Source organism: Ammospiza caudacuta, chromosome 6 (genome assembly GCF_027887145.1).
Source record: "Ammospiza caudacuta isolate bAmmCau1 chromosome 6, bAmmCau1.pri, whole genome shotgun sequence".
NCBI lineage: Eukaryota > Metazoa > Chordata > Aves > Passeriformes > Passerellidae > Ammospiza > Ammospiza caudacuta.
The window spans coordinates 59045217-59067621 of record NC_080598.1 but is presented as its reverse complement, the minus strand read 5'-3'; the positions used below and the strand labels follow the sequence as shown (position 1 = coordinate 59067621).

General features: G+C 40.9%; 1 protein-coding gene across 1 annotated transcript in view; it reads right to left on the bottom strand.

The window, feature by feature from the left end:
- Positions 1-709: 709 nt before the first annotated feature.
- ESR2 (estrogen receptor 2) overlaps positions 710-22405 on the bottom strand; it is a 42265-nt gene continuing 20569 nt past the window's right edge. Inside the window, exons 4-9 of the mRNA XM_058806965.1 lie at positions 19910-20026; positions 11141-11440; positions 7606-7744; positions 5280-5413; positions 2884-3058; positions 710-923 (exon numbers count right to left, since the gene is read on the bottom strand). Of these exons, the coding sequence (XP_058662948.1) occupies positions 734-923; positions 2884-3058; positions 5280-5413; positions 7606-7744; positions 11141-11440; positions 19910-20026 (1055 nt within the window). The 3' untranslated portion in view covers positions 710-733. The remainder of the gene's footprint in view (positions 924-2883; positions 3059-5279; positions 5414-7605; positions 7745-11140; positions 11441-19909; positions 20027-22405) is intronic.

Here is a 22405-nt window from a genome sequence, read left to right as displayed (position 1 = left end):
GATATTCAGACGATTTGGTCATTGCTTAAAGCACTGAAGAATTATAAGCAGATAACAATGTGAGTGTTAAGAACAGGCTCACAAAATACAAACTTAAGATCAATTTAAACTTTCTGCAAAGGCTTTGAACTGACCCTAGAAGCTATTTCAAATGACCTTCAAACGAAGGCTCCTGCAGCCATTGCATATTTGAGAATAAGCTCCTTTACGCTGTCTGTATCTCGGCACTTTATCCAGATCAGCTGCAGAGCAGGCATTCCCCAGGGACCAGCACACAGAGGTAAACATCTGTCCCAAATGATGCTGTCCTACGTTTCACACCATCCCGTGCTGAAAGAGGACATTGTTCAGTCAGTTCTTAAAAGTCTTGCTCTGGGAGACAGAGACCAACGTGCTCTCTCCAGGCTTCTCAGACCTGTCCCTCTACCTCTCCCTCTCAGTTGTGCCTCTGAGAAGGAGAGGCAGCAATCCCCTGTCCCACAGCGCTGTTCTGAGGCTTGATTTCATAAGGTGCTTTTGCAGAGTCTCAGAAAAGGCACTAGAGCAGTGCAGCTGTTGCAATGTCAGACACACAGACTGAGGTGAGCGCCAGCGGCCTCTCCCGAGACACCCACGTGCAAATCCAGAAGGGATGAGAGCCCACACCGGGTCACACTTCTGCAGCCCCATCACAGCAGCTCTTTTTTCCCCCCCATAGCTCTGAAAAAGCCTCACATTTCCAGGCCTTGCACAATTACTGGGCTGCCCCATTCCTCAGGCTGTCTGCAGGCTCCATTTGCTCCAGTGGGCCAAACTCGGGGTGTGTGGCCAGGGACTTCCTCTGCCCCCGCAGGGTGTGAGCATTCAGCATCTCCAGCAGCAGGTCATACACTGGCACCACGTTCTTACACTTCATGCTCAGGAGATGCTCCATTCCCTTGTTACTGTGCAGGAGAACAGAAAATAACTCAGCAGTCTGGTGCCAACAGTGCAGAGAAGAAAAACATGCTCATGGTTTCAAGTGAGTCCCTTTTGTTAATTTGGATTTAAGAGGATTTAGCTGCTGTGGTCCCTGAGATCACTTACACTACCAACAGTCACAACATCCCAATACTTTAAGGCTGAATGTTCTGCTGTTTAGAGAAGCAGGTTTTGTTTTACACCACACAAATCCTTTCAGGAAATAATTCAGATGTATCAACACTATTGAAATGAAAGGAAAACCTCTTGGATGCTGTAGAGGCCCCATACTGAAGCTTTATGCAAAACAGGGACTTACTACATGCAGTTTACTAAAGACTACCTACCTCTCCTACCTGACTGAGTAGGAAGCCCTAATTACCCAGTTAATTTCAAGCACTTTGTTTACTCTCTGCATGTCCAGTGAGAGGATCTTGCAGTGGCTGCAGACTTTAAAATAATCTCTCTGTTATGCAGTATCAGAGAGATTATTTTACAGAGATTACACACCTTGCTAGCTTGAGCACTCAGTGCTGTATCATGGTTTGGACTAAAAATGTCTATTGCCATTGCAGCCACACATATTTATACTCAGATGCACTCAGAGGTTGGGCTTGAGATCTAAGGGTGCTTGCTCAACACCAAATCCACCCCAGTGGAACTAACAGCACACAGCTGAGCTGGTGAGTTGGGCTGGGGGGGGACAGTGCTCCCACATAAACGAGGTTCTGATACAATTCAAGAGTTAAGTGTTAATGGGCAAGATGAAATTGCAGCCCTTCTCCCACACCCAGATCTCAATTATTTCCAGAACAAAGTCTAATTGACTGACCAGCCCCAAGCAACCTAAAGGAGACAGGACACAACAAGTAGCCTCCATATTTTGGCTGAGGGAGACACAGCATAAAGGGTCTTGGCTTAATGAGAAAATGTAAAAATTTTACAGAGATTTGTGATGTTTGTTCACAGAATGCCAGAACAGCTTCTGCAAAGCTGTGGAGTCACATCACAGAGCACAATCCAGGTGATGGCAGAGATCAGAGCCATGAGACAGGTTCAGCTGTGGCTGGGGCGGGAGCTTTTGCAAGGCCAGCTCTCAAACTCACCCCCAGCCCACAAACTGACTGTTAAAAGCTGGATTTCAGCACCATCAGGTCCCTGCTGCTGCCTTTGCTCTCCCAGGAAGTTTATTGCAAAGGTGGCCATCCCCTTTTCAGTGTCCCTACAGACGTGCCCAGCTCTGCTTTGTGTGCTCCAGCCTGGTCCCAGGACATCTTCCCTGGACACACAGTCCAAAGTCAAGCCATGAGACAGCTTAGTCAACAGCTGGCCTCTGGGTAATAATTTAAAATGACAGATTGAAAATCAAAACTTCTCTTTGTAGGATCCACATTTCAGTCTGCTGTACCACAAGCAGAGATGGACCTCAAGGAGATCCAGGAGCTGGAGACACTTCCCATGGAAAAAGCAGGAGCCTGGCATTGCTATAGCATGAGCCATTTGGCAAAACTCTGTCACACCATGTAAAAGACAACAAATTTGGTGTGGGGAAAAACACGATCCTCAAAATCCACTTTGCTCTACCAAACCCCACACTGCAGATCAGTTTTGGAAGAGATTCTCATTTTGAATGGAAGGGTTTTGATGGCTGGATGAAAGGCTCAATTTGTGTTATTGTTAAACATTTCAGACAGACACATAATGAATAATTTGATGTAACAAGGTTAAGACAGCATTTTCATATCATCATGTCTTTGCATGCCAGCAAGCACTTGAGCTTACTGCCTGTTTTGTTGTGCTGGGAGGGAAAGCCTCACAGTGGCAGAGGTGCAGAGCAGCACCGGGATTCCCTCAGGAGTGCTCTGGAGCTCAGCCACCTCTTTTTTTGCTGTAATGAACAAACAGTGACATAACCCAAGTGTTACACTGCTCTGCAGACCGTACCTGGCGTGCCTGACGTGGGAGAGCAGCATCAGCAGATTGGCCAGGCGAGTGGTCTGCTGCTGAGAGGGGATGCCACTCTTGGCAATGACCCACACCAAAGCCTCTGTGACCACGTTGAGCAGGTGGTGCAGCTTCCTGTTGCTCTCAGGCTCCTCTGCTGACAAGGGGAACATGCCTAACCAGAGAAGAGGAGGAAATATTTGCTGCTAGTGAAGAAGGAAAAAAGCTGCAACTGAAGATTATTTTAATATATTTCAACAAAATTAGAGAAGGTACATGCCCTGACACCTCCCTCAAGACTGTACAAATGATGCTCTACATGCCACATCAAGCTTGAATTTGATGGCCCCATCATTTGCAAAGTGAGAAGTTCTTCCAAATCCTCCTTGGACTTGTTGCACATGGACCCTTCAGTCAGGTCATGAAGTGCTCTCCATTCTCCAGGGTTTTTTCCCTGTACCTTGTGGTTTTTTGTATTATTATGAACTATAATATTATGCTTGTTCTAATCCTTTCTTGTTGAAAAAAACCCTTTTTTCCTGAGTATATAATAGGGAGGAAGGAGAACATGTCAGTGACACTGCTCAGAGTGATCCACTGGTCATGGTCTCCCTACAGATCACTAAGGGTTCCTAATAACAGCAAAGGTCTGCAGTGAGAAACCTTGAAAGTCAGCAAAACCAAAACAAAACAAAAAAGAAAAAAAAAACCCCAAACAAAACAACAAAAACCCTACAAAAATACAATTAAAATAAAAGAAGAAGAAAAGAAAAATAAGAGGTTTGGGGATATGGACAAGGAAAAAAATAAATCATCACTAAGAAGGTCTGGAAACACACAATAACGTTATTGATAAAGCAGAAGAGACCTGGGACAAGAGAAAGAAAAAAATCTCAACAGTCCCTCCAGAGATACCTATGGAAGAACAGAACTCCAAAGCACTTTGAAAATTAGGGGCAAATTCAAGGAAGGAGAGTAGAAGAAGAGAGTGGACTGATCTTTTGAGACATGAACTTTGAAGGAAATAAGGCTGATGAATGTGGAGTTTGGTTGGGGTTTTTTGGCTGGTTTTGGGAGTTTTATTTGTTTTGGGTTTTAGTTTTTTTTTTTTGTTTTGTATTGTTTTTTGTTGTTGTTGTGGGTATTTTAGGGGGGAAAAAGAACAGCTTTTGTTGTCTGTTGAAATAGTGGTCTCCACAGAACCATAGAACCATCTAGGCTGGAAAAACCTTTAAGGTCAAGTCCAACCTTTGACCCAGCACTACCAAGGCCATCACTAAACCTCATCCCCAGGTGCCACATTTTAAATCCCTCCAGGGATGGTGACTCCGCCACTTGCCTGGGCAGCCTGTTCCAATGCCTGACCACCCCTTTGGTGAAGAAATTGTTCCTAACATCCAACCTAAACCACTCCTGGTGCAGCTTGAAGCCATTTCCTCTCATCATCATCATCATGGCTTTCCAACCACTGTTCCCCAGCCTGTGTCACTGCAGGAGGATTTTGTGGCCAAAGTGCAGGACCCAGCACTTGGTTCTCGTGCTGTTGGTCCTGACCCATCAATCCAGCCTGCCCTGATCCCTCTGCAGAGCCTTCCAACCCTCCAGCAGATCAACACTCCAACTCAAACAAGGGGCAGACAAGTGGGATTGCAGCTGGACTGCTCCCCTTCAGTACTGGACTAAGAATTATGCAGCAGCTTCTTGCTGAAAGCACCAGATGTAAATAGCTTAGCTGCTATTTTGTTGTGGGATTTTGTTCTTTGTCAATATTGACTATGAAATGTTCTGGGGAAAAAAGTAATTTTTACAGCAGGCTACCCTAAACTAGCAAAACCACACCTGGTGTGAGAGGCTGCAAAGCAAAGCTCCTGTCCTGAAACTCACCCTGCAGAACTGCTGAGTACTTCCAAGCATTTCTAACAACTCATCACCATTAAATAGGAACATTAAATAGGAACATTTAAGCCACCACATTCATCATCACTCAGTTGAGTAACTAGTAGTACTAGAATTAAGAATTAAGGACAGATTTGTAGGATTTGTATAGTAACTTTGACAGATTTGTATAGTAACTTCACATATGACCAGGATCCACAAAGATAGGACCAAAATTTCCCATCCAAAAGGAGCCATGAGCCCCATCTTGTGAGAAACTATCAGAATTTGGGGTCTTTCATGCAGAACATGACATAGCCCCTAAATACAGCAAATTATACAGCTTAGAAGTTTCCTGAGCAAAAATCTTTACAATCTATCAGAGACAAGTCCTTTCCCATTATTCTCTTCCAGCAGTTTTTTATCATTTGACATTTTGGGTTTTTTGAGGCTGGTTTCCCAGCCACCCTCAGAATGAAAGGTGCAGTTTTGGTGAGTATTAGAGGCAGGCACATACTCACTGGAATTGAGGAGGATCATTGCCTTGACACACAGATACTCCTTGTGCTGCAGCTTCAGCTCTCGGAACCTCGAGGTCATGGCCAGGAGCATGTCAAAGATCTCCAAAATCCCCTCTACACATTTCCCCTCATCCCTGTGGAAACACATTCAACACGTTACCAAAAAAAGGAGAATTAAGGAACTGACTCGGACAGATAAAAGTCAAAGCATGAAGGAGGCTGCAGAAGGCCCATCTTATCTCATCTTTTGGAGGATTTAAAAGGTTCTGTCATGAAATCTGAATTGAAAATTACACTGGTATGAAAGGTCAGCATTTACAAGAAATTGATTTTCTCAATAAAGTGCAAGCAGGATTGGCCATAAGTGTGATCATATTTCTGTGTCCTCTCAGCCTGTATAATTCTGGATAATCAGTCTGAAATCCTGTACTGCATGGCACAATACCACCTTGAATAATTTTCCAGATTTGTTTCATAAGGAGTTACCCACAACCAATAACATAATATGTGTACAAAATGGAGGCCTCGAGACTTGGTAAAAGAAGAAGAGTTCCCAAAATAAGTTGCTTGGAATAACAAGACCTTTTTAAAGAATAAAACAACTCTTGTCCCTATCTCCTGGCACTATTTTCTGGAGAGGTATTGAAAGTTATTTGGGGTTTTGGTGGTTTTGTGGTTTGGATATTTTTATATTTGCAAATATTTACAGAATGCAACTTTCCCCATCTTGGACATGAGAAGTGGTCTTATTTTCAGATCTGAAAAACACCCCAAACAAGTCATTCCTATTTGTTTAAAATTCAGCAGTGGCAAATCTCAAGCTACTGAAGTTGCTGTTTCAGTTTTTTTGTTAGTTTTGTTTTATATGTACTGGACTAAAAAAATTATTAAGCTCTACAACAGCAGTATTCAAAGGGAGGCTCCTTATCCTCTTTGTCACAGGAGATTTTTTTTCTCTGTAACATTTTTAAGACAAGACAGATTTAAACACAGCAGTGCAGGAGAATGAAATAAATTTACTGGATCCCAAGAAAAAGGTGCTGAGCCTTTGGGCTGGAGGCAGGAACATGCAGGTTACACCACCTGGGGCAGCAGGTTCTGCCTGCAAAAAGTATTTTTTATTGCCCAGTTTCCTGTGTTCCTCATAGTAAAGAATATTGAGCTTTTATTAAGGGAATGAGATGATTTTTAAGGTCCCTTCCAAGCCAAACCGTTCTGGGATTCTAAGTTCAGCTTAGAACTTATCCTCTGTAAGATAAAAACAGTCAAGTTACAGATCAGGTTCATATAAGGATGCCCTGAATACAATTACAGCATGCCCAGACACTTGTAAGCTCCCACTCTGCCATGTCTTGAGGAAATGAAGAAATGCATCAAATATTCTTAGTCTATTCAGCACACATTAACTCTTGAGCAATTAAATGTATCGTACATTTTCATCAGTTTCTGGTCATTGCACTGAACAGTGCAGCATGTCCTTGCATTGAATTTTATATGAGCAAATAATATTTATTTCCTCTGTTTTATAATTTTTTTCTTATTAGCTTATTTTGCCTATTGTATCTACAATGATAATTATTGATTGCAAGTCACAGAACTGGTGCAAATCTGAATTTCCCCAGGTTGAAAAGATATTTTAAAACTACCTAAGAGAGTAGATTGCTTCACTAAGTTTTTACCAATGTGAAGCACAGGTCAAATCTTTCTAAGGTTCTGTAAAAAAGCATCCTTACTAATCCATATTCTTCCTTCCTGTTACATGATGCTATGGAGAAATAATCTTTAAACTTGAAAACATTCTGCTGGAGCTTGAAAAAATATTCTTAGTATCCAACAGCAATCCCTCTCAGCTAGTGCTCCAATGTTCACTATTACAGCTAACTATGAAGTCTGCTGTAGTGGCAGGAACAAAACAGGCAGGAAACCTATTTAAAATAATTAAAATACTGCCTGACACTGCATCTTCTTTTTAATGAGGGATGTAGGGACAAATGGACAATGTAGTAGTAGTGTCTTGTGTTGCTGTATTGACATTCAGCATATGAGACCTGGAACAAAGATGGGAAACCACCAAAAGATGGGAAAATATTACGAGAAACTTCACACAGTGCTAGAGGAGTTCAGGAATTTGCAAGTTCAACAATGCTTTTAAAGCTTAGCATTCCTTAACCCCTGTAAGGATGTGGAACTTTAGGACATGATTGTTACAAGCACAAGTAAATTATATTGTTAGGTGAAGTATTAATAACATCTGCCATGTTTAATCCTCTTCCCCACCTTCAACCATGCTAATTTGAAGTGTTCTCAATAAATTTATTCCTCTTACCTGTCTAATACAAGGTCTGGTGCAAAAATCAGTTTCCCAGGATGGTCGATGGATCTCCACATCAAACCAATCATCAGGACTTCCATCCAGCAGCTCTCCAAGAGCCTCACTTGGTCATAGAGGCTGAGATCAATGAAGCCTAAAGTGATGCAAATAGCATAAAATAACTTGTTAAATGTCTGTTTTAATAAAGAAAAATGAGTATATGAGAAACAAAAAAAAGCCAGAAAGACCTATGGGTTGTGAAGATAAGGGAGCACTGACATCCACAGTGGCAGGCTGCCACTTCAAACAGGAACCAAAATATTTGCAATTATCATCATCTACAAAATATCTGGAATAAAGCAGAGTGGTGTTTTAGTGCAATTAGCCCCATACACCTGGTGAAACTCAAATGACTGCAGAGTCACCTGCTTTATGTTCTTGTCCTAAAGGAGGAGAGATGCTAGAAGAAATATTGTGAGGGTGAGGCCCTGGCACAGGTTGCCCAGAGAAGCTGTGGCTGCCCCATCCCTGGAAATGTTCAGGCTGGATGGGGCTCTGAGCAGCCTGGGACAGGGGAAGGTGCCCCTGCACATGGCAGAGAGTTGAAACAAGGTGATCTTTGAGGTCCCTTCATTCCATGATTCTATGATTCATTTCTCCCCAGAACTTTTAGCAAGGCCTCAGATAACTCTGCAGCACAGCCAGAGGGCAGAGACAGTCACAGCCCACCTTTTCTCTTCTCCTGGGAAAAAAAAACCAAACAAACAAAAAAAAAAAAAGACTGTGGAAAAAATAATGCTTAGAAGTCAAAAGACAAAATAGGAGAAATAAAATTCATACGCTCCAAACCAAAAGATCAGAAGTGTAAATTATCAAAACATGGGTGGGAAAACAGACTAGAGGAAAACACAGATATGAGGAAGAGCTGCTCAGTGATCAAAAACAAGATCAGGCCACACTTTTCAAAGCTGAGCTTCTTTAGCTTGGGCCTTTGGCAAAGGTGATCCATTTCCAGATGAGCTGCCATCTCTGACACTGCTTGGTGACAAATCCAGGCACAGCCTGGCCATGGCAGATTGGTTTCCTGAAGTTCTTCCTGGCTGTCTGAGGTGTTAAAACACACACAGGACATTTGGGCTGCCAAAGAATCTCTCTGTCAATAATTTATACAAATGCTCAGTGCATTTTAATCTTATTACAGGACTCAGCTGGAGGACAGTCAGTGACAGCCAGGGCTGACGTGAACTGGGCAATGCTCACTTTTATCATCACTGAATGTGCTGCTTTCCAGAGCTGGGGCAGCCTTGCCTCTGGTTTCATAGCAGGGAGAAACAGGAGCCAGGGGTGGTGCCTTCCCTCCTGGGTTCCACTGTCACAGAATTTACTGCAGAACACACAGCCAACAACAGATTATCTGCCGCACACACTCATCATTTAGAACTGCATTTAGGGAAATATTCATGGAAGTGTGAAACCGTTCAGAAACTGACAGTGCCAGTTTCCTGGGAAACAACAGCCCAAAGACATTTCAGAGTCTGTTTAAATAAACATTTACACTGCCATGTACTGATTTCTCTAGCACAAACAAGGAATTATCAGGTTTAAAGACTCTCTCAGTTGAGTGATGTCAGACCAAGTCCCAGGGTTCAATCTCCAGGTCCTTGAAGATCCAGATTTATCACAGATGTCATCTGCTAAATTCACATTATCAGCGGCAGCAGCAGGAGCTGTGGCCATTGAGCACAGCTGTTAGAAGGACTTTAATTCTCTTTTTCCTAACAAATCTCATGCTCTAAAAGTGCAGGACAGCAAACAGCCACCACAGCTTTCACTGCAGCCTCAGGAGCCCCATTTTATTTCCTCCAGACTACATTAACCTAATAATTTTTCTCTGGTTGTATTAGACGTCCTTTAGATTGTGGGCTCTATTTCTTATAATTTAATTATAGATTGCTAAGACAGAGAAGAAAAAAAACCCCTTGCGCTGGATGTGTAAAACCTAGGAAAAGACACAGTGCTCTGGTCAGCAACACACCAGGCTGCATAATGAACCCAAATTTCGATATTGTGACAACATCTTATTGATCTGCAATACAGCTTCAGCAATGAACCATGTAAACTCTTTTAGACTAGGTCAGCAAAGCAAAAGGCAATTACAGAAGCTGTGTTCTGCTGCCTGACAACTGAGAATTAAAATACTTGGAATTCAGAAGGAAAAAAATCCAGATGTCAGCTTCTATTTGAGTGAGCAACAAAAAAATAAACTCTATTAGGCTGAAAGTCCAGAACAAAAATACAGCCACAGAGTAAAATTCATAACAAAAGAGTGTCATTAAATATTAAACACTAAAAACCCACAAAATACGAACATGCTTTTTCTCCTATTTATGCAAAAAGCTACTGTTAATACAATAATTTTTTTTCACCTCCAATGAGTATCAAAATAATATCCAATAATAACTTTGAGATGACAATGGACTTCTAACCTGAGTACACAAAAGCAAATATTCAGCTTTTCAGAAAGTAAAATTACTGCTCACTGGGCCATTAGTCAAGAGCTCTCTATTTTTTCCTAAAGACCTTACCTCTAGGAACCAGGCAGGGATCGGCATGATTACCTACAGGCAAGAGTTTTTGAAAAATAAAATTCCATGTCCTCAGTGTTAGTCATCACAGCTTTTTAATAAAAAACAAAAAAATCAGTCCACATTGAAGTTAATGGTCTGACTGCCATGTGATACATCAGTGTCACTTATAATTGGGTGTATATTAAACATCCCATCTATTTTTGGCATTGCTCTAAAATGCTGTTTATTTCTGTTCTCCATAACAGGAGTGAATAGAAAAAACAAACAGAGACAACAAAGTGTCAGCATTCCCAAAAACTGTTTTGAAGGGGTTTGACTGCTTCAATGGGTTTTCTTCATACAGTTGTCTTACTGCCAATAAAAAGTTTTTATTTGCCTCATTATCAGAAGAAATTAACTTCTTCCTGCCTCGCTCAGCTATGATGATACCATTAGGATTCAGAGGAAGAAGCTGACACTGACCAGACAGAATCCTGTGTTTGAATGGAATTTATGCATCATGTATGAGGTGTATGAATACGCAACAGGCTATTGTTTTTAAGGGTTAATCTTCTATTAACAGGTGTCCTTTTTTGGGCTTATTTTGCCCAGAAAAGGTACCCAGACCGTCCGTAACTCTTTTTTCTTATTGTCTCATATTGTCCTAAATCCTAATTGTCCAAATTTCTATTACTCTAATTCTATTACTATTCTTACAACCATTTTATTACTATTAAACTTTTAAAATTCTAAAAACAAATTATTGGTGTTTGTCACATATACCATGCACCTACTGTGCTGCTCTGTCACGTCAGAGCAGAAGACACATTGCTGGGTAAAACCATTGACCAAAACAAACAAAACCATTGACCAAAACCAAACAGAACCATTGACCAAAACAAACAAAACCATGGACCAAAACCAAACCGAACCATGGACCAAAACAAACCAAACCATTGACCAAAACAAACAAAATTCCTCACCAGGAATCTTCTTGGCCCAGCCGATCATGTGCACCAGCTCTTTGTCCGCCAGCTTGGTCAGGGACATCATCATGGAGGCCTCGGTGAAGGGTTTGCTGGGCCTGCTGACCAGCACGTGGGGCGGCTCTGCCTCCAGCAGGGTCAGCACGAACTGCTCGGGGCTGAGGGCGCTCAGCAGGATCTCCTTCACCCTCGTGGCCGCCTCGTTGTACCTCCTGGCCCTGCCCAGGCAGTGCGCGCGCTCCTCGGCGCTGCGGTGGCTCCGCAGGATCCGGTACCCGCAGCGTTCCCTCCTGGAGCCTGCCACGAGAACCACGCGTTGCATTGGAGAGTTTTTCCCCACAGAATTTTCCTCCCCTGTGTAAACCCAAATGTCACAGGTTTCTGTGGTCGAGATGACCCCAAGGTGTTAGAAAGTCTCTTTTTTCCAGTCCTGTGACTGAAGAAGTCGAGATTCATCGGTTCTGCTCTTCAAGGTTGTTTATTTTTTCTTATCTATTATATTCTTTCTCTCACCAGCAGGTCAAGTTGTGGCACAACACCTGCCCTGGGGGTAGTGTTAACTTTTTTATACTAAGAACTACATGTACTTTATTTACAATAATTTTCCAATACCTATCACCTATGTTAGACAGTCTGTCTCTACTCTAAACCAATCCAGAAGTGTCACCATCACAGCAGAAGATGAAGGACAAGAAGAAGGAGAAGGACAGGAGAGGCTCAGATTCCTCCATTACTTACCTCTTGAACCCCCTCATTCTAAAACCCCCAAATTCTACTTTTTCACCTCGTGACAAATTCACTATCATTCTACTCAAACTCTTGTGGCTTGTAAATCTTCCCACAAAGTTGCTTATTTTTTCCATGGGCTAAGATTGAAGGCACAGGTGCTTTTGACTCTGTGCCAAGGTCTCTGAGCCCCTTGCCGGGGTCCTGAATCACCCAGGGCAGCCAGAGGAATGTCCTGGGTCCCAACACAAATATTTGGGGAGAAGGAGGAAAACCCTTTAATATTGGCTGTTGTAATATTGAACATTAAGTTTCTAGGACATTCAGCATGGACTTAACTTTGTCCCTACTGACTTCAGTTGAGGGGTTTTGTTTATTCTGCTAAACAAAAATAAAGTTTAAAAATGTTTGGTTTTGAACCTCAGTTAGCTCGGTTCAAAAGTCCAGTGGACAACTCCCATTGACATCAAAAAGATATAAATCAGATCTTTAAAGGCAAATAAAGATAGCTGATTTTAAATTTTGCTTTATATATAATCTGGAGGAATAAAAAACTTGAAAGTCTGGGCCAGGTTACAGATTAAAATGCCTCAGGAACAAGCACAGCTGGGCCTCAGAATTAGCTGGATGGTCAGCCAGGGATTCACAAGATTCAACCCATTTTCTGCCCCTACCCCAAAAAGCCAGCAGGAGTTTCTCCAAAGGGAATTCAGATATCTACAACTAAGAGCAAAGACCCTTTGTGGAGTTCTGTCTGCAGAAGGCTATTTCTGTTGCAAAGAGCAGTCCTTTACATTCCCAGATTTAATTAATTCAAATCTAAACATTGTCCAATTCTTGGTCAGTGTTTTTGGTAGCATCACTGTTGCCTGTTTTTGTGTAGCTTCCATGGAAAGAGTCTAAAAGTTTCTCCAAAACCATAATATTCATAAAATACTCAGCTATAGTTCTACTTCAGCTAGCAAAGAAGTCCTAACATTAGCCAAATAAAAATTAAGGGCAGTGGGGGCACAAAAAATTAATTTCAGATGCTGTTGACAAGGCCTTGTCTTGCTAAATAAGATGCTGGGTGACTCTCAGGCTCAGGTGGAGGTGGCTTTCAGGTCACAGTCCTGTCACATCTTCAGCAGCTGTCAAACAGCATCTGGGTCAGTGTGGGGGAGGTGAATGCAAAGGCCACTCAGGAACAGCCTGACTGAATAAGGACCAACTGAGATTTCCAGGATTTTCAGGATGTGAACTTTTCAGTTGTCCATGGCTCTCGCTCTCTCACTTGCTGCCTGTTCAGTAAACCATGTTGGATGCAGGGGAAAGTTAAAGAAGTTCTCATTAAAGAAGTTCCCAATATTGGAGAACATTCTTTCCCTGGAAATCCAAGAGATTGGAGAAGCCCAACAGGCAAAGCTGGTTTGATGAACAGACCTCAGGCACAGAGCTATCCAAGTGGGACCATTTGGAATTAGTCCAGCTTCAGGTCTGCACCATTTGGAGAAAGGATGGTTTTGCAACTTTGAAAGGGATGTGGGTAGGATGAAATGGGCTGAGTGCAGACAGGAAATTTGCACAAATAATGGATTGAAGGAAATAAATAATTTGTGGAACCAAATGTTTAGCCAAATGACAACTAGCTAGAAGCTGCCAGAGCAGATGAATAGCAACTAAGGGAAGATAACATACCAGCAGAGACAGACAGAGCACGAGACATTATCTTATGTAGATTCATGGATTGAGACTTGATGAAAATACCCAAAACAAGGTTCCCTGAACTACAGAAGTAACAAAGCAATTTCTCCCACCACCAGTCTGGGCAAATCCTTCCTGAGGAGAGTCAAAGGCCACCAAGGCATAGACTATTTTCTACAAAGACACCTGGATCGTGTAGTGAACTCTGTGCTAAGCCTCATTTCTTGCCTAATGCACAAAGGTCAAGAGGAAAATCTTGAAGTGGTTTGTAAGCTTCCAAAAAATACTAGAATTATTTCTGTTCTGAAATCATGCAATGCACAGAAAGTATTTTCTATCAGGGAACACAAAAAGTAAAGGCTGAGAGGGAAGTGGGCAACTGGAATGAGAGTGCAGCTGGAGACAGATGAGGAGATGCCCAGGTACCAGGTGCTCTGCCTACAGAGATGCAGGGCTCTGATCTCCACAGCATGGGAGGGACCATAACCACAAAGAAAGAAATCACATTGTTTTCACTGTTTAGAAACCTGAAGCACATTTCCCAGGGGCACCTTGAAACACAGAACAAGAAAAATAGCAAAGGGAATAAAAGCCATGGGCAGAATAGAGTAAAAATTTTCTTGGGTTATGCAAAAATACCAAATACTCTGTGACATGTGTTATCTGAGTTACCCTTTCCAATTCACTGTTGTAAAGATCTTTAAATAACATTTTGTAACCTATAAATATAACTTTCAGCTTATATAAATATACAGAAAATATAAGCACACAGATAATTGAGCAGATACTTTGATGAATATCAAAGAAATTAAACTTAGAAGCAATTTTAAAAGAATTTCAGCATTCTGTTCTAATTGAGAAAATTTTGAACAATTTCCATCTGCACAGCTGCACTCAGCGCTTCATCTAAAGATAATTCAATCAGGTTATGATTTTGAGAGTATTAAAGGTCTCACAACTTGTGGAGGGTTCTTACTGGGAACTAGCAAATCCCTTCAAATTACTTTATGTTATTTAACTACATCAAGTTTCTTATATAACCAATTAAGTATATAAAATATGCTCAATTTAAAACATTTACCAAATTTCTATAATAACATTACCAGTGAAGAAAGTCAGACTAGGAGTATTACATTTCTGCATTAAAAAGTTGCTATTAAAGAAAATATAACTGATGACAAAAAACAAGGTGGGAAAAAACCCAGCCAAAGCAGATTCTGAGTTATTTGTGGTGGTTTTTATTCACCATATCTTGCCAAACAGAAGTAGGCTGAATGAATGAGCAGTGTGCATAAAAGATACTTAAAAGATATACCATTTATTAATACTTTCTATTTTTTCTGCTTGCATTTAAAGTAAAAGAAAGCTACATTTAAACTTTATAGTCACCAGTCTTTCCAGTTAAAACAACAGCTTTCAACAACATAAAGGAAGATTTTTTCTTTCTATGTAAATCCAAAGTTTAGGCAGGACCAAGAAATTCTACTTATATATATTTTTAGCATACAAAAGACATGTATAACTGTTTACAAAACTATATGTTATAAATAATTATTGACCAGCCTAATGTTTTAAGTACAGAGAGGTGGATCAATGTGTGTAAAGGGAGAGAAATAAAATACATCTTCCCAGATTGGGGGCTATCCATGACTTTGCTACAAACTCCCTAACTGTTCTTAATATCTAATATTCATTTCTATAAAGGTAATTCAGCCAATTGCAGAAGTGCAAAATGATCAAATCCCTCATTCCTCCTACCACACTCTCATTATTTAGAGCTATTTTGTGCAAGAAAATTGCTGAATTCAGCTGAGAATGCTGGGCCAAGGGCAAGACCTTGAGCTGCAGCACCACAGACCATGAGTAAATGACCCCAAGATATAAGGAGTGAAGCACATTGAAAAAAGGTCATTAAAATGAGCCTGTTGTTCACTCAGCCACAGCAGGTATTGCTGGCAGTGAAACACACCATTTTTCAAGCTTTGCAAATTCTCTGAAAATCACAAATGCTGTCTGATATGGTCGGTAGCTATGTGGCATGTTGCCCTTCACACTGATTTTGGTTCCTGGCAATGGCTCATAAAACCAACCAGTTCTGTAGCAAATGCAGATTCTACCACTGGGTATTTCATAGTCAGTTTTTGAAAGAATCTGAGTATAAACCTTCTCCAGTACACACTGGTAAATCATGATCACTCCAGCCACCTTTCAAAGCAAATGCAAATGTTCTGGTGAGTACACACTCCAGAGCAGGCTCTCAAATTGAATTCTCAAGAGTGGAGCTACTGACAAAGGAGCTGCTCTCTGCCTGTATGCACATGAGAATGTGAGCAGAAATTCTAGTGATTGCTATAAAAGCTGAAATTCAATTAATACATTTGATGTCCAGAGAATGCCTTGAAACATTTATTTTCTGTGTGTAAAGTACTTTGGAGTATTTCAGCTGCCCACAGACAGGAGAAAGGGCCAAATCCTGAACCAGCCCACAGAGAAATCTGTTTTCCTCCCGGCAAACTTGTGAAATGATCCAAGAGCAGCATCTCTCCATCACTTGAGTGTGGCCTCTCAGCCTCCTCACTCAGGGCTGAAAGGAGCTTCACCTTTGGAGCAATTTCAACATGCTGAGAACTGACACATGGGGGAAAAGGTACAGGAGCAGTGCAGAGGAGGGAAATGAAAGTCAGGGAAACTGAAAACTCCTTGTGAAAGAAGGAGTTTTATTTGAGCCTATTTATTTTATTCTATTTGAGCTTCAGGAAGCAAACCAAAAGCAAAGCATAACTGCTCCCAAGAGTGAAAAGTGATGAAGCAACTCCCCTCTTCTTCACCGCCTTTGACAAACAGTCCAAGTCCATTTCAGCTCCCCAGGTAAACACCAGAAGGCTCCAAGGGAAGATCAGTTTTATCCTGTCTATTTTATTCAAGTTTTCTGGGCAGAGCTTACTGCAGTTTTTCTGTTTTCTTTGTTCCTAATGATAGTACAATTTTTTTGTTAATTATTTTTCTACCACTGTTAGGAGTCCTACTGCCAAACTTTAGCAGTAGCTTGCTTGTTTGGAACAGCAGGGAATGTAGATTTCCTGCAGAGGAATTGACAGATGTAATGTCTATGACCCATGTGCTTTTGGCAATGATATATGAATATTTTCATATTATATATGAGTATTTTCTATTTTTCATAAGAAAATCCAGTATCACCTCAATACAAGGCACCCCAAGCTGGCCTCCACCAAAATACCTGTGGCTTGTTGGGCTGACTTCTTAACATTTCTGAAGGTGATGATAAACAAGAGAATTTCAGACCAAGAAGCTGTAGAGCAACAATTTTCTGCCTTCTCCTACTGCATAGATGACCTGTACTGCTTAATCAGATTTAGGCACACAATCTTGTTTTAAACAAGTTCCTAAGTGTGTGTTTTCTCTCGAGTTGTCTATTGATAATATGCAAAGCAAGGATTTAAAGTTATGATGGGAATGGTGCAGGGATTTTATGAAGAGCTCTCAAACTACAAAGGCAATTGAACTTCTTTTATCACTTGTGCTGGACACAAGTTTCCACTGAGCAGAAATGCACTCACAAACCATTCCATCCCATCCAGGGCTTTAGCAGATGTGAACCAATCCTTTCTCTAAGTGACCTCAGAAAGGAGCAGAGATGCAGAAAAGCCTTCATTAAAAACAAAGTGTTCTCTTTTATGGCTTTCTACAATAAAAAGTTTTTATTGAAGCACGATTCTTGTGAGAAAATGTCTGGGAGATAATCACTCTGGTTTGTAGGAAATGGCATTTACATCTCATGCAAGAAATACTGCCTTAAAATCTGTCTGCTTTAAATGTCTGTCACCATGTGTCCATACACCAGCATTACTCACAGCTGCCACTTCACTCATCAGGTGACTCAGACAGTTCTGAGTAATTTTTATGTTCTTTTTTCTGAAAATAAATTGTTCAGATTCTCAAATTAAATTCTTGAGAGTTTCAAGCTTTAGTGCTACTATTTTAAAAACGAATTATTTAAAAACACAGGGGTTTTTTTTTCAGTTATCATTTCAATCTTTTTTTTTCTGGCCAAGTCATCAATATCCTGCAGACAATCATTATGGTAGAAAAAACATGTTTATGAATATGTGACAAGATTCAAGGGAACACAAGCTAGGACATAAGTGCACACTATAATTTATTACTTGTAATGCCATAGTGCCTATGAGGTCTAATCACACACCAGGACTTTTTGGACAGCTAGAATAAAAGGATTAATTTAAGGCAAGCATTGTGGAGGTCTACCTTATAATATCATTATGGAATCAATTTTTACCAAACCTTTCCAACTCCAAAACTGGGGCTTTATAGAAAGCTCCCTTGGAAAAACTTTGAGCAAAATTCTGAGTCATAAAAATGACCAAAAGACAGTGGCACCATTCAGAAAGATTTTGAAAAGAATCTTAGTTGCAGACATAAGGCTTTCCTTGCTGGAGGTAAGACCAAACACCAATAAAGTTGAGATGGACCATCACTGAGGGAAAAGACAGGAGCTTCACATAGAAAGAAGCCTCTGACTTGAGCAGAAGAAACTAAATGTACTTGAGGAGTACAAAAATAATTCAAGGAACAGTTGAAATTTCAGTTCTGCTCTGGGAGTTGTCAGCTAGGAATGAACGGGGTGACTGCAGTCACAACAGATCATGGAGTGATTATGAACTGCCAGCAGGATGTTACCTTGGAAAAGGCAAATCTGATCCTGGTGTGAGCAGAGGAAAGCTCCTGCAGCAGCAGCAATGTGTCAGTGCCACTGCAAGGAGGGGAGGCACCAGAAGGCTGCCCATGATTCTGGGCATCCAAGTGCAAATTGTGTTATCTCTGCCTGGAGCAGGTGGAGGGACAAGCTACCCTGATGATTTCCAGAGTCATCTACTTTCCTATTTTGCAAAAGGAGAAGTTTTCTTGCTTTATTTAGCCAACTAAAACAAAGGTTGTGAGGCATATGATGCAGTCTTTAAACAAAATCAGGCTGTTAACAACAAACAGAAGAGGAGCCTCTATGGTAAAAGACAATGTTGTTGCAAGAAAAAATGGACATTAATTGTTCAGCAATAAATGCAGGCTGAAATTCTAAACAATGTTCCCAATGAAGGAAGTCGTATTTTGCAAACAGTCCGCAGATCAAAGCTGTGGGAGGATGAAAATGGTGTCTAATTTTGAAACAGAAACAGGTGTCTGCATTAAATGGGATGAAACAAGATGCATGCCTGCAAATCATGGAGAGCCAAGCACAGGGACCTTCTCCTGTGCACTCCAGTGTTCTTACGGGTTATTTTCCCAGCCTGTTTCTATTACATACATAGGGGAATCTACAAGAAACAGCAAACTTTGACTGTAAACATACATTAGATTGAAACGTTTCTCAAATAATTTTCTTCTTAAAAGTAACTTTGAAAATATAATCTATGAATGATCAACTGCATTGAAGTCACATTGCTGTAAGTACTAGACAGGGATGAAAGAAAAGGCTGGATAATTCTGAGTGATGCAGTGACAAACAGTGGAGGTTCACTATTTCTTTTGGTGGAAGAGCTGTGGGGCATCATCTGAAGATAGCTTGTTCTCAAAAAGGAGCTGCCCTCCCAATGCCTTTCCCTCACTGTCCCACCAAAGCCCCCCACAAAAACCTGGCAACCAGAGAGCTGGTTCTTCAAGGGGTGGGTGGCCGAACTGCTGAGGAATGTTGTAGATTCTAAGCCTTTGTAGGATTAGAAAGAGAAAATGGAGAAATCCATCATTTTACTAATGTCCCCCACCACTAATTTTTGGAAGCTGAGAGCTGACAGCATCAATTCCTCGTAGGTGCTGCTCTCATTCCTACACTCCTCCTGAGGCACCCACTCTTGCCACCATCAGAGGTGGAATGCTGGGTTAATTCGCTGCTGCTCTGATCTGACACTGCTGCTCCTGCAGTGCATGCAAGCAGCAGAGCACAGCACAGGCTCCTTTACCCCACATCAGCAGAGGCTGCCTCTGGGAGGTTCTGGAAGCAGCAGCTCTTTATTTCCCATTCTGCATGGCATGGAAGCAGCTTGTGTCCCCAAAGCTCTGCAGAGGTTATATGGTTTTCACTCTTAACCTACACCTTCCCACAGGTTTGAAAATTACAAGTCATCTTCAGCTTTAAGAATCAGTTAACTCCTTCCTATAAAACCTTGCTTTAGTTGTTGAGCCTTCTTAGGATTCCAAAGGAAAACAAGATAGGGGATTGGCTGAGGGGAAGAAAAAGCCAAAACCAGCTAAGAACAGCTAAGAGCCAGCTACAAAAGCAAAACAAAGCTAAAACCCCAGCTGAGAGCAGAGGCATGCCCAACTCACCACATTTCATCATCCCCACTTCGTAGCACTTGCGCAGCCGGCACGCCTGGCAGCTCTTGCGCCGGTTTTTGTCTATCGTGCACTGGTTGGTGGCTGGGCAGATGTAATCATTGTGTCCTGCAGCAGGGCAAGAAGGGAAAATTTAACATCTCTAACCATCTCGGTCATTTCCCAAATCAGGAGTGTTCTCAACTTTAAACAACTCAGCTTTTTTGTGTGCATGTATCTAAGCTCCATCAATTTAACTGATGCAAAAATTAATATTTGTCCTATATATTAAACATCAGCCTGTGGCCTCAAAATTAACCAGACATCATTACTCAGCTTTATAGTGCTGACTGTCAGACAATCAAGCATCTTCCAAAACCAACTCATTTTTCATTTTTTGAAAATAGAACATACACTCTTGTGGAAATTTCCTCCCAACCTCCAATTTTGTACTGTATATTGGGAGTCTATAGCTGGCATATACCTGTCACAGATATATTTTATGAAAAATTCTTTTGCTAGGATCTTTTCTCCTGAGAAGCTGAGAAGCTCTAGCTTTTCCATATTTTGCTGCTTTGGAATGTGATTTGGAGAATTGTTACCCAGCATGTGAAATTGTTTTTACTTGATGGCCAATGACAGCCACCTGTGTCGAGGCTGTGAGTGGTCACAAGATTTTATTATCATTGCATTCCTTTTCTATTCCTTGCTAGCCTTCTGATGAAATTATTTCTTCTATTATTTTAATATAGTTCTAATATGTAATTTTCTTTTAATATAATATATATAATAAAATAATAAATCAGCCTTCTGAAACATGGAGTCAAGATTCCCATCTCTTCCCTCGTCCTGGGATCCCTGTGAGCACCACCACAGATACCAGATTTTCTTTTTTTTTTTTTTTCCTCAGCAGACTTGAAAAGAGCAGTCCTGCAAAGATTTAAGTAAACTACAGCTCTATTTACTGAACTCTGACGTGGGGAGTTCCAGGAATGAAGAAGCCTTTGGAGGATTGACCCTGGACCAAAGTTAACCAAAAAAAAAAAAAAAAAAAAAAAAAGCCAAGATAAAAGGAGACCAGTAGGAAATAATGCATGCTGTAACTACAAAGAAAAGCACAAGGAGAGGATGTAAGTTTCAGATATTCTGGACAAGTGTTTATCTTTCTTTGATCAGTTCTCACTGCAGCCTCTTTTGTTCTCTTCTTATTCTTTCCCATCTCACCTCGTTCCCACCCAAACCCCTTTAGGTTACTGTAGTTCATCAATCAATAATCTGGTCCAAAGGTTTTTTACTGTAAACTGGACTTGGGTACACTCCTGGTGTAAATACAGTTGAATAATCTCCTGTCAAATAGTGGAACTATCTCTTGCAGCAATTACCAAAGGATGCAAAAAATATTCACTCATTTACTTTTCTTAATATCTTTTCTCCCAAGCTGCTTTTTAAGTTCGTTTGGGTTTGGGTTTTTTTCCCCAACCAAGAATAAGATCAGACAAAAATACAGCTACTAGAGTGATTTTTCTTTTTTTTTCACTTGGTGAAAATCCAAGAGTTCATGTCCTCAAGAGTAATTATTTAACTGAACCATTGTGTCTATTGCCATGCAAAATTAGAATTATTTTAACCTTGAATTTTTGAACTGACAGTTTTAAAAAGAAGAGCTCACGTTACAGTTTGTCCCATTTCTTGCTAGCAGATACGACTGAGAAACAAATTACTGTTTATCACTCTTCACACAACATGGAGGGAGAGGAGGAAGAAACTCTCTGTTGCACACAGGACTATAAAGTGTTTTAAAGCTCTTGTGGCCTTGGGATAATTTAACTTGCAGGCAGATGTTCAGTGATGTGGGACAGACTACACTACAAACTCAGACAAGCCAAGGAGACCACACACAGTTGCTCAGTCATATTTCTAATTTTAATTTCATTAATAAGGCCAACATTTTGCTCTATGGCATGCCCAGAAGTCTTTTATTTTAATACACAATATCCTGCATAACAACTGTTGCAACTGAGTGCTTGGTAAGTGTTTTATGCCAAGAACTGGCTTTGTTTTATGTGCCTTTTTTATTCTTTCGTTTGAATTACAAACACCATTACCTGACAGGGTACACTGAGGTGTACAAAAGACCACAGTGGGTAACTTGCTGGTGGCCCAAGTACATGTGAGCAACACAGAGCAGGCAAAGCACTGACTTGACAGAAAACACCTTGAGATCAAATTCAATCTCCATTTGTGACAAAATGGACACAAAAGTCTCTTCAATTATTTTAGAAATCCACAGTACTTGCACCAGCTTGTAGAAATAACTATTCACCCGTGCAGAATCTGCACAATGAATTGAAAAGGCAAAAACAAGTTCTGAATTAAATTTGATTCTCCTAGTGACACCATCTCTGCCATACTGAGCGAAAAGAAAATATCTGAAGATTCCTAAAGGTTCTGCAGGCAGAAGTGGGAGAGGAACAGTAAAGATCAAACAGCAGCAGGATTTTCTGCATT